Source organism: Pelodiscus sinensis, chromosome 3 (genome assembly GCF_049634645.1).
Source record: "Pelodiscus sinensis isolate JC-2024 chromosome 3, ASM4963464v1, whole genome shotgun sequence".
Classification (NCBI taxonomy): Eukaryota; Metazoa; Chordata; order Testudines; family Trionychidae; genus Pelodiscus; species Pelodiscus sinensis.
Window position 1 is genome coordinate 149,807,945 of NC_134713.1, and position 13,477 is coordinate 149,821,421.

A 13,477-nucleotide genomic window follows, 5' to 3' on the forward strand; every position below is an offset into this window, starting at 1 on the left:
GGTATGGAAGCTATTTATTCCTATACGTTTAGGTTAATAACCAGGAATTGTGTACGCACCTTCATTGTGGTCTAATTACATCCACTCTAATGGATTGTACTGTTTTAAGGTATATCAGTTTAAAAACTGTGCATGAGTCACATAACTAATGGATTATTGAAACAACTCAGTGAGTGCCATGTTTTCTGTGCTGTTGTCACATGCAAAATGGAATAAAAGTGTCCAGTGTATACAGTGGCTTAATTCTGTAAAATAACAGGTAACATTCTCAAAACCATCTTTGTGACTCATGAGCTGAAGTCTGATGTTCAGAAGTGACTTAGCTGCTTCTGAAAATAGGATTTAGAGCCTCAAAGAAATGTAGGCACTTAACTCATTATTTTTGAGGATCTGGGCCTAGATGCTCTTGGAAGTTTTGCCCAACATCTTGGTAAATGTTCAGTTTCTAAGGTAAGGCTAAATGTGAATGCGTTCATGGTTAGCTAATGGAACTGTGAAACAAGGACTTACCAGACTACCATCATGACCATGTATAATGGTATCCCACACAGAATCTTCTATTAGGGACTTCTTGTCATAGACATCAATAAGTTGACTGACACTGCGATGCAAAGAACCTTGGGAGCAGGTATGACTCATTTGGCTTTGACTTGGTATCCGTAAAACAGAAGTACTTTGATTGCTATGATTACTCAGAGGAGAGCTGGGTCCTGGAATTTTTGTATCTGCAAGTCCCTAGGAATATTGGGGGGGTGGGATATGTTTGAGAGAGATTTACACAGAAAATGTAATGGATTGGAATAGGAATAATTTAACTTTGATTACTATTTCAGCACAAATAAATCTCACTATTGCAAAATAAAGTCCTTTACTACAACATTAGTTAATTTCAGGAGTAAAGTAATATAATTGTAGACTTTTGAAGGCTGATAACAGGATATCATTAACACTAGCTTCAGCTATTGTTCCCTGTGGAAACAATGGCTTGCTGCAATGCGGTTTAACAAGGTGATCTCTTGAAGATTTCTTGTTAAGCATGCAATTGATACATATCACCACAGTACTTGCCATTCCATTTTAGAACCAAGAGCTAGATAACTAATGCAACACTTTCAAGGGTAGGTGGTACCTGACTTATCTGCCATGGGACAATCTCTGGCAATTTTAGCAACTAGCTTTTCAGAAACTATTTAGTGATCTTGTTTAACTAAGTTGTCCCCAACCTCCTTTGACCTTTTTTGCTTTCTGGTTTTCCAAAAAGTTGGGTAAAAAAAATCACATTAAATTGACAACGCATTAAAATGGTTCTCACAAACTTGACACAGTAACATGCAACCATGTACTTGCTTTACTATACTCTTAAAGGGGCAGCTATACACCACTTTGGATCATCTGCCACAGAATTTTCAACTACTAACAGTTGTGCTATGATAAAACACAGCATGCAAGAAACTCATGCAAAACACTTCAGAATTGGTTGCACACACCACTCATTAACTGTACCTCAAAATGCATTGTAAAACCTTTTAGAGTAACGCTACTTGCAGAATCGGACATTTCAGCAACAGAATCAAACTAAGATTAAAAAGGGAGGAGAGTCAACAGCATTGCTACATTTAGATTTGTCAGTTGTTTAGTCAAAGACAAGCCACACTTGCAGTGTTGAAATTGACATCACAATGTGCATTATTGTGACTTGTGGAATAAATACAGATTTGAGTGGCTTCATGCTATTGCTATGTTTACTTGTACAGGTTAAAAATATTTTCCAGACTGTCAGGGTTGCTATTTTATGTAACCTCTCTCTCTCACACACACCTCTCACACACACACAGAGAGAGAGAGAGAGAGAGAGAGTGATTGATTTCAGAACCCAGGGTATGTCTACACTACCCTCCTAGTTCGAACTAGGAGGGTAATGTAGGCATACCACACTTGCAAATGAAGCCCGGGATTTGAATTTCCCGGGCTTCATTAGCATAAGCGGGGAGCCACCATTTTTAAAACCCCGCTGGTTCGAACTCCGTGCAGCGCGGCTACATGGGGCTCAAACTAGGTAGTTCGGACTAGGCTTCCTAGTGGAACGAGGTGTACCGGTAGTTCGGAATAGGAAGCCTAGTCCAAACTACCTAGTTCGAGCCCCGTGTAGCCGCGCTGCACGGGGTTCGAAGCAGCGGGGTTTTAAAAATGGCGGCTCCCCGCTTATGCAAATGAAGCCCGGGAAATTCAAATCCCAGGCTTCATTTGCAAGTGCGGTATGCCTACATTACCCTCCTAGTTCGAACTAGGAGGGTAGTGTAGACATACCCTCAGGCTTCTGTGTGATCTGAAGCAATTCTATCCCAGTAATACAATAAAATTGAAGCTGTCCTGTTCCTGAGTCATTCAAAGATTTAAACACAGTCTTCCCACCATATTCATCACTGTGGTATCTGACCAAGAGAAAAACCACCCAAATTCTAATGCGTATTTGAATTATAATAGCCACTTACTCCCAGTTTACAACTTTGACTTTTTTCTGGGTTTCGTAGAAATAATGCAGAGTCCTGTGGCCATTTAGAGACTAAGGGTATGTCTAGACTACACAATTTTTCTGGGATACCAGAGGTATCCCGGAAAAACTTCCACATCCAGGAAACGTGTTTGCTCTTCCACTTTTTTTTGTGAAAGAGCAAACATGGTCTTTTGGAAGTCCTTGTATTACTCATTCCACAAGGAAGAAGGGGGCTTCCAAAAGAGGTTTTTTTTTTTTCCAACATTTGGCCCAGTCTAGAAAAAATTGGAAAAAAGTCTAGCTGTATCCTAACAGACTTGTTTGAGCAGTAAGTTTCATGGGCAAAGATCCACTTAGGGTGCATCTACACTGCAGGGCTTAACTCAAAATAAGCTAAGCAAAATGAGCTATGTCAATTGCATAGCTTATTTCAAAATAGGTAGCATCTCACAGCACTTATTTCAAAATAGAGCACTCTTCCTCCGACTTCCCTTATTACTCTTACAATGAGGGTTACAAGAGTCGTAGTAAGAAGTCCTCCAGCTTGGCAGTATTTGACACTATTTTCAAATAACTGCTTTGCTGTGTAGACACGGACTAAGTTCTAGCACTAGTTATTATTTCGAAGTAGTGTTGCAGTGCAGATGTATCCTTAGCTGAGTTTTGGGGCATACAGATACTCTTTTAGCTGAAGCAATATGCACCTTTTTCTTTTTACTATATTTAAACTGTATGTTAATGTCCTTAGTCTGCTATATTATCCTTTGTAATATCTGTTACATTACAGTAATTCTCTGTACAATAAAAATACACATCATTGTGCTTTGCATGACATACCATGTGGGTGTTTCCTGGTGAGTACACGGTCATTGGCGATGTCCGCTTTTGGAGTGGTACTAAGGGAGGCCTTTCTCTTGTATACCGTTGTTTTTTAATTTGTCTTCGTAGAACCAAGGACAGAAAAACAGCCAAGAGGATCAAACCTAGAATTGCCATTAATATCACAAACCATAGTTCAGTGTAAAATTGTGCATGTTTACTCTCTGCTTCATCCTTTTCTCCAGGAGTTGTTAATATAGGACCTGTACAATCCAGGGAGGTAAAAGGAAAACATTATTTTAGAAAGCAGTTTGGTAATAGATTGTGCCCTTATTTTATAATAAATTAGAAAGAAGTTTGAAGCAGTTTGTCACAATATGCTTATTTGCACTTATGTTCAAGGTGGTGTAATGGTTCAATATGCTAGTGGGCTGTAATAAAAAGCTTATGGTACTCAAGGGACCATGCTTAAAGTTTCTGGCACTGCTGCCTAGGTTGGAAATCACCACTGCATTGGCATCTTCAGGAAAGAGGAGGGGGGAATTCAAAAAGGGTTTATCAAAGTAACCTTGAACAGTTGAAACAATGATGGGTAATTTCAGAGAGGTACAGGCAGGATGTTTCTTGCAGCATTCTAGCGCAGCACAAGAAACGATTGCTACTGCGGGCACTGCAGCACAGCTTATAACACAATAAAGCCACACAATTAAAGAGAATGAACAGAGAGGCCAAATAAAAAGCTTAAGATAGGGGCAAAGTTTTCAATTGTTCTTTCCATTACATGTGGAGCACATTACTGCACAGATTAGAAATAGCAATAGGTTGGGGGGGGGTACTGCAGCAGTTGCAGCTTTGCAGGATATGCAGCTATGCAGCCAACAAAGTCTGAGCATTCGAGAGTCCTAGCAACTGCTCCTCTGTACCTGCATGTGAGACTGACTTAATACAAACTTGGATGTGGCCCAGAGAATGCCAGTATCAGCACTTGCGGAAAGAGCTCCCATGGCTATTCGTAATCATTTACACCCGCCAGGGCTCTGCTTTCAGGAATTGCCCTTATTTCTCTTCAGAAATCTGGTGTTCTGCCTTAATCTGATCTGTCTCATGGCTAATGTGTCTGAGATATAACCAAGGATCAAAAAAGAGAACAAGATATTTGGCTTCAGAATGAAAGTGATAAAGAATACTATGGGAAGTATAATGCCTTTGTACAAACCCAAATTACAGCCTCAGCTGGAGTACTGTTACGGTCCTAGGATATTGCACCAGTAGCAGGGGAGCAAAGAAGGGGTGACTAGTGTGATGAGGTACATGGGAAAACTCTCAGAGGAAGAAAGATTGAAAAGATAGAGTCTTTACTTTACAAAGGAGATGAATATGGGAGGACATGACACAAGTATATAAAATGATTGGTCTAGAGAAAAAAAATAGAGAGCCTTTGTTCTCCTTGCCACACAACACAAGAACAAGGGGGACGTTCAATGGCATTCACCAGTGGGAAATCCAAACTGATAAAAAAATATTTTTTGGATGTACAATTAAGCTGTGGAACTGACTGCCCCAGAATGTTGAGGCTAAGAATGCAGCAAGATTAAAAAAGGGAGTGAACATTTCTATGGATAAGAACAGAGAGCGTTACAACGCTTACTGCTAAAAAGGGGTTTAAAAGAATATTGAAACTCTGTATTTCAGATTTTAAGCCAGCTTCTGTCAGAGGCCAGGCTAAGACCTAACATGGGAGAGGATTAGCCCACATCTGCCTACCGTGGTGCTCTTGTACATTTCAAAGGAGGAATGTGGAACTCTGCATGCAGCCCGGGGCCAGCAGGAAGTCCTGCTGACTCCAGGTTGCACACGGCATGCCAGCTTTGAAATGTACAAGAGTCCCCAACTCTGTGCTGCACTGCTGCTTTAAAATGCTGCGCTAGAACCTGGACCAGCTGGGGACTCCCCATATATCGTTTTGAAATACTCCCTCTCCTTCCCTTCTCCCCTCCTTTGCTGCCTCTATCTGATAGAGGCAGCAAGTAGGGGGGAATTGACTAGTCGACTGACTATCTAATAAGCATTTTATCAGATAGTCAACTAGTCCTTAACGTCCTTAGTCAGGACTTGATATTTCTAAGATTTAATGAAAAGAAGCTCATCATGTAACATTTTAAAAATATCATGAAGCTGTTCCTATACACCTGCGTCTAGACTGGCATGATTTAGCACAAAATCTTGCCAGTCTAGACACACCCATTCTGAATGAGTAGCAAAGGGCTCAAAGGGGGTTGATTTAGTTTCTATTTCAGTTTTAACATGGGCAGTAAGCTAGCATCCCTGCCGTTGTACTGAGATACATTTTTAGCAGGTTTTGCATTTGATCAATTTTTGGTGGGAGGGAAAGAACTGTGTGTGCATCTGCCTCTCTCTCTTTTAGCCCAAGAAGCCTCCTGCTTCAATTAAAAAAAAAAAAAAAAAAAAACCCTTCCTGAACCAATTCAGGTGGGGAGAGATACATCTTCCACATAGCTTAATGGTTCCAGAAACAACTCAGACCAGATCAACTTCAAAATTTGATCTGATCCAGTATGTGTTATACCCAGTTGCTCAGCACAAATTCACACATAATTAGAAGGTGCATGTTTACCAAGTCCAGTAGCTGTGCTGTATTTGACCACTGGTGTGCTGGCGCTCCCTTCGTCAGTGGTACAGGTTACTTGGAAGAAAAAGGCTGAAGAAAGAAGGCAATACAGAGTTGCAAATCTTCACTGGGACCATTGAAACACTTCAGCCCTAATCTTCCAGCAGGATCTACTAATGTGTATGGCTGCATTCAAGCAGAATCACAATGGAACTCCCCACAAGCCCAGCAGTCAAGGTTAGTCGCTCCCCGTACAGTTCTGAAGCCTTGTAATCTACTAATATTCAAATATGAAATTGTATATTGTCATGTTAGCAGTTATCGTTACATTCCCATATCACCCCTTTTTAACATGCTCATAACTTCCCAAATGACAGTCAAGAAACATTGAGAAAATCCCTGTTTATTATAATAGGAAGACTACAAAACCCCAAATAAAACCTTCCCATTTTTTAAATAAACTTGTTGGAGTAATTCTAGCAAAAAAGGCTGAAGTTTGAAGGCTGAAGTTTTGCTTAGCCATAATTTCCTCGAGGACTAGGAAATGCTATTTGATTTCCTTAGGAGCATTTGAAAATGGCAGTGGTCTTTTTATCTCATCAGGAGGTGAGATGCACTGTACCCACATGCACAGCTAGCAAGCACATATATTAGATAAGGTCAAACTAAAACTTGTCAAGAGACAGCTGGGCAAAGTTTTGTCCAGATGCTGCCATATTGTCTGCATTCATTGCCCAGCACAGTAGTCCCTTGCCCCATCAAATTGGGTTACTTGGAATGCTTTTTGTAGCCTTGAACATGTTTCAGATTGGGAGGGACTGTATTTCCTTTGAAAGCACTTTGAGTTTTATCACAACATAACAGCTTAATCAGAAAGGTTCTCTTAGGCCTATGGCACTTTATGAAGAGCAGTATAGTTCCAGTAGGAGCGGTGCAGACACATTGCATCTATAGAAGCAGCAACAGATGCAATGTGGAGGTGATAGCTTTCCATGGCATTAGGACTCTCTTCCCTGGGACGCCCAAATATTTGGAAGGCGGGGAGGATGTGCCTTCAACTCTGCACCATGATTCATCCAGGGCTCAATCGTGCCAAGTGATAAGCACCCTACCCCTATCCAGCAAAATACATAAGAATATGATTGACTCTAAGCATGTACTTCCTTGGACTTCAGCCAGATGTGCATATTTTTAACACTTTGCATAATCAGGCCCTGAAAGGGTCATGGTGGAGGGTAGAGGGCACATTGTATCCTTGTCCACTCCTCCTTTCAAGAGGAAGATCTATAGTAAGCTCTCTCAGGTCAGCCTCACAGTGTTTCCTAGGCATCTATACCCATACCATGGGATGGGCAGAATTTATTTCAGAAACATAATCAATTCCTCCCCCCCCCCACCCCGACACATACACGCACCTGAACTTGAACCTCAAATAACCACTGTTCTTATAAATTACAGTGGGTACTAAAGTGATTTTGATGGAAAACTGTATTCAGTCATCAGGATCAAGAGTACCGTATTATGCATACAAGAGAGCTCACTCACCTCGATAGTAATTGACGTTCTTCGAGATGAGTGTCCCCGTGGGTGCTCTGCATTAGGTTGGTGTGCCGCCGCCAAGCCTCAGAGCAGAGATATTGTAGCAGTGTTCCTGGGCTCTGCATGTGGGCATCAGCAGCTGCGTGCTCTTAGGCTGCAGGCATCGTGCATGTGTGAGCCCCTCCCCCCCACACACACACTCCTCAGTTCCTTCTCTACCCCAAAATCATGGCTTGGGAAGACCAGGATCCCGAAGTAGACAGGAGGAAGAGAGGGTTGTGGAGCACCCACAGGAACGTCAGTTACTATCAAGGTACGTTTCCTCCTCTTCAAGAGAGAGATGTCCCCGTGGGTGCGCCACATTAGGTGACTACAAACCTATTTCCCTTTAGGGAAGTAGAGACTTCGGATCTGGCAGAAAAGCGGTGGAAAGAATGGTCTTAGCTAGTTTCAGGGTAGAAAGAGGTCCCTGCATAAGTTTGTAGTGCTTTGCAAATGTGTGGTCAGAGGACCACATGGCAGCTGCACAGATGTCTCTTATGGGTACTTTGTGGAGGAATGCTATTGAGGTAGCCATGGCTCTGGCTGAGTGTGCCGTTATGCTATCTGGAGGCGGCACGTCTGACTGTGCATAGCAAAGCTTGATGCAATCTGCGATCCAATGGGAGAGATCAAGAATGAGCATTTTCATCTCAAAAGAGTTGGAGTGTGTTTTGGAGAAGAAGGTGGGAAGGTGTATCATCTGACTGATGTGGAAGGATGAGTGTACTTTGGGGGGGAATTTGGGATGGGTACATAAAGTGACCTTGTCTTTAAAAAAGATGGTGTATGGGGGATCTGCCATTAGGGCTGCAATCTCTCCTACTCGTCTGGCAAAGTTAATAGCTATGAGGAAAGCAGTTTTCATGGCCAATTGTAATAATGAGGTGGTCGCCATTGGTTCGAAGGGCAGCCTAGTTAGAGCATTCAATACTAAATGCAGGCCCCATGGTTGCACTGGTGGATTAATATCTGGATAAAGTGCCTCTTGGTGAGTGGATGAGCAAATATGGATAGTCGTCTATCTTGGAGTGGAATGTAGCAATGGCCGCAAGATGAACTTTAATGCAGCTTATGGTGAAGCCCACTTGTTTCAGGTGCAGAAGATAGTCGAGGATGGAAGTTAAGGGGGATGTTGGGGGAACCAGCTGTTGATGAGCACACTGTGTCAGAATCTTTTCCATTTCTGAAGGTAAGTCTTGTAGGTGCTCTGAGCCCTACTGTGTAGAGGGAGCATTTGTACTTGCAGTGAGCAGGTCAACTCTAGGTCAGAGAACCATCCAGGAGCCACGCCTTCAGATGCAATGAGTGGAGTTTCAGGTGGGTGTCATGGGAGCCCGGGTGAAGAAGGAGATCCCTCACGCAAGGTAAGTGGATTGATGGGGCACAGGACATTGCCGTTAGGAAGGGAAACTATGGGGCTACGTCTACACTGGCCCCTTCTTCGGAAGGGGCATGCTAATTTTGAACTTGGGAATAGGGAAATCCACGGGGGATTTAAATATCCCCCGCGGGATTTAAATAAACATGGCCGCCGCTTTTTTCCGGCTTGGGGAAAAGCCGGAAAAAAGCGTCTAGACTGGCGCGATCCTCCGGAATAAAGCCCTTTTCTGGAGGATCTCTTATTCCTACTTCGAACCTAATTTCCTTTCTTCTCTCTTTTTTTAAACTAACAAAGTAATTAACTATTTAAAAGCTCACTAATTAACAATTATAATGAATTTAACTGTTTTTAAAAGGTATAGTCATGTAGATGCGAAGAGGCTAGGGAGCACTGCTGCGTCTGTCTGTTGCTGGAGGCGGTAGAGAAGGAACTGCGGGGGGGAGGGGGACTCGCGCATGCACGATGCCCGCAGCCTGCACGGCCCCAGGGACACTGCCATGAAATCTCCATTCTAAGGCTTAGTGACAGTGCACTAACCTAATGTGGGGCACCCACGGGGACATCTCTCGAAGAAGAACATCAACTTTTCAAGAAAAGTGGAAATTTAAAGAGATATTCCAGTACTGTGCATTGCCTGGCCAACTTCATAAAATGCAATGTGTAATACAATTAGATAATACAGTCCTTAAGATATAGAAATGGGAAATTGAAACTAACTTTTGTCAGATGTCCTTGGTAAATAGAGTGTGGTGTCAAAGCCACTATAGACACGCTGGGCTCCCTCAGTTAACACATACTCCTTCAGCTGTCCATTGAGTAGGAAAGTCTGACTCCAGTCTAGGTAGACCATGGATAAATTGCTGACAACAGAAAACTGAGCTTTGTACTGAGGCACTGCAAACCAAACCAAACCAAAACAATTATGAAGGATAGGCCTCTCCACGGGGGAACAAAATAAATGGATCAATGATACGGGCTCTCTCAGATACTACACATGTATGAAACAAAACAAGAAAAGGATTCAAGAGGAGGCCCCCCTACACTGAAATATATTGTATCTGCATCCTATGCAAAGCCTACAAGGAAAATGTGTAAAATTCAGATGTAAGCTCCTTGGAGTGGGGATTGTCTTTTTACTATGTGACTGTTCAATGCCTAGGAGAATGGGGACACCAGCTAGATTGGAGGCTGCAGGCACTATTGTAATACATAATGATAATAATTAATAATAACTATTACAATGGTTTCCAAACATTAAAAACCAAACTCTACTGGAGCTCATTAGCATTGGGTTACACCAATGTAACAGGCCGAGAACATGTTCTGGTAAATAACAACACTGGTACCACTGCTTAAAGTGGTATGAAGACAAAATGTATGTGGAGCGGGAGGAGGGTGCCTGTCATCTTCTACAGAAATGAAAACACTGGATGTACCCTGGCTTCTCCTCCTACCCCAAATATTTTTGCTCACAGTGCTTCACCTTTGCTCCTCCTTCTCCCCTCAGATTGCAGTGGGTGGGTGCTGGAGGGAAGGAGAACAGAGTAGGGAGGAACAAAGGAGCCATCCCATTTCTCTCCTCTTTCCTCCAATTCCATGAAAATGGAATAGACTCCAGAGGGCTTTGCCTGGGTCCACAACTACTTTCATTGGCTGCTTATATCCCAGAAGTCAGGCAAGTAGGGAAGCAGCCAATCATAAGGGGTTTTTTTCACTCTAGGCAGGACTGAAATGAGCATACGCAGCTGGAGCAACTGGAATTTTAGTTGCTGGATCTGTGACCTTCCAACCCTAACTCTTAACCCTAACCCTATTTCAAACATTGATTGTCATACAAGGGTGCTATTCATGGAGACACCACTAGTGAGTCTCTCCTGGAGGGAAGTATTTCCTATTTTGTTGCATTCTCCCTCTTGCCCTTAACAGGTAAAGTATCTTTAGTACTATTAATTATAACTGGAGTCTATTTTTCATATCAAACCAATATTTATTACAACTAAGCCAAAAACACTGGACAAAATTAATATATTTGTTCTCCAAATCAAACTGCTCTAAGAATGAATTATGTCCTTTTGGCACCCATTCATTTTTAAAGTTTTTTCTTGAACCATTAGCTTATTTTCAGAGATAGTTAAAAAAAAACAACCTTACAAACAGTAATTCAAGTGCAATATTTCACTACCCTGAGTAATCAATCAGTAGTGCACTACATTAGTATATAATCAAGTCCTGGTCCCCAAATATTCTTAGATGCAGACATATTCATTTTTTATGCTTTTGGCACTGCACTTACAACAAAGAATGCCTATAAACCATTGCCTCCTTTTTTAATTAAATGTTTTAGGTCTTTCCAAAGAAGGGGATAAAATGAACCACAATGAATGCAAACATTTTAGTGGCATGGAGGGGTCGATGTGGAATACATCAATATTGTAATTAACTTACTAATTCATAGAACTGATCTCTACTAGATCAAACCAGTACTGTTCAGTTCGCTATCATGGGCTATGTACCGCTGAGAACTAAAGAAGATTCTCCTTTAGCTCAAGTAGTAGAAACCTATGCTTCTGGAGGAAGAGTGTGCAAATTCAGTCTTCAGTATCACTGTGGAGTTCAGAATGACTGCAGTGTGCAGCCTAAGGACAACTGTGGAGTTCCTTAATGTTTATTGTTATACTGTATAGAAGTTTTGTTATTTACTGAATTAGGTTTCAATAATTTATGTACTGAACTACTATTGCTGTGAACTCAATTTTTTTTAGACATGTGATTTAATAAGTTTTTGGGACAGATGAGCCAAGAAAATTTACTCTACCAGGTTACAGCATATAGATTGCCAAGGCAAAATACCCATAATAGTCATTATGTGAATATTTTGGATATGATCCTCTGCTTATCAGAACAAAATAAGAAAGCCCTGAATAACCTACCATCCCCCCATTTTTAGGAAGATGTTAAACTTCTACAATACACTGTATAGGAATGCTTAATAATGAGGAAGTCTTCGCTTCATTTTTAAAGATGCTAGATCTCATGAATGGCCCAATTCAAAAAGTACGACTGCAGAAAAACTCATGTGAACTTCAGTAGAAGTTTTGCCTGCATAAAGCCTACAGGATTAGGCTTCAAAAGAACTACTACTTCCTCTTCTAAAATTTCTATCCCCCCATTTATTTTGTTTGCTTCAACCATTATTAAACACCATCTACCACTTTATTGGGCATATTTCATTTCATTCAATGGTTGACTTGATAGGATGCATTCCCATTGTACAGAATTCAGAATGGAAGGACAAGGAGCTCAAACTAAAAAAAGGGAAAGTTTAGTCTTAGTTGTCAGGAAAACAGTTCTGACCAGTAAGAGCAATCAAAACTGTGAAATAGACTTCCCAGGTAGGGGTGGCTGAAACATAATTACTGGAGATGTTCAGAACAGTTTTGAAAGTGTGCTAGTGGGAATGGTGTCGTTAGTTCTGTGAAATGGATGGGATCACAATAAATTATCCACAGTTTTTTTTTTCTGAAGCTATTCAGCTCCATGGACTAGACAGTTGGGAACTGCAGACTCATGAATACTCTTTATGGTCACAGTATACTCACACTCCTTCTTGGTAGTGAAGCTGGTCCATTCTGAAGCACTGCTGCCTGCAGAATTGTAAGACACCACTCTCATGTCATAGGTTGTGTAAGGCTGGAGATCACTCACACTGGAATTCTGCCCTTTACCAGTATACTTCACTTCAATTGGCCCAGGGTTACAGGTCTTTGCCTGTGTTTGTAAATGTGGAGGGCAAACGGTGTACATGTGAAGTTCATAGCTAGAGAAAAAGATTGACATTTTGATTAAAGCCTTAACACAGGAACAATCACTGAGCACTGTTTAACCTTGGCATCTAGATGTATGGTTACAAGTTAACAAGATGGACCTCAGTTCCATTGCTGTTGGGCACTCTAAATCCTATTCAATTTCTAATATTTTGGCCCTGATTTTAGGGCCATGACTTCCAATCCCATGCCCCCAAACAATCATGCTTGTAGTTTGACACCTGCCATTTTGTGCCTATAATAAAACTGTGGATATACTCAAATCTAACTGTTTGCACTTGCAAATTAAGTAGTTAAATCTAGCTACTGATATCTGGTAGTTATAAAGAATTTATATCTGTGTGATGACAGTTATGCTCTCAAGCTACTAGTGCGAAACAGTAAGTGCAACTATTTGTTGGTGCACAAATGCACTTGTGAAAATCAGGCTCAGACATTAATCCCTATTAATTTTATCCAAAACACACAATAGAATCATCTGGTTTCTGGTGTGAGTACACTCATGATGCTATACAGACTAATTTCAAATTGTACAATGCACTTTGAGACTACCAACGAAAAACACTCAGAAGCATCAAGTAGTGCATAATGCTGCTGCCTGCCTGCCTGCCTCTGTTCAGTGAGCTCAGTGGAAAAAACTCCCAGTGATTCAAATGAAATGGACTCTTATTGAGTGGCTTGCTACATGGAAAAATTTACACTCACAGTCCATAAACAGCACTGGTAACTAATTGGCTTCAAGGTGCAAA

At 41.4% G+C, this 13,477-nt stretch overlaps 1 protein-coding gene across 1 annotated transcript in view; it reads right to left on the reverse strand.

The window, feature by feature from the left end:
* The window catches only part of LOC102451796 (usherin), a 265,927-nt gene that overhangs the window by 74,900 nt on the left and 177,550 nt on the right, over nt 1–13,477 (reverse strand). The window contains exons 28-32 of the mRNA XM_075925195.1: nt 12,504–12,721; nt 9,622–9,798; nt 5,949–6,032; nt 3,332–3,576; nt 511–735 (exon numbers count right to left, since the gene is read on the reverse strand). Coding sequence (XP_075781310.1) covers nt 511–735; nt 3,332–3,576; nt 5,949–6,032; nt 9,622–9,798; nt 12,504–12,721 — 949 coding nt within the window. The remainder of the gene's footprint in view (nt 1–510; nt 736–3,331; nt 3,577–5,948; nt 6,033–9,621; nt 9,799–12,503; nt 12,722–13,477) is intronic.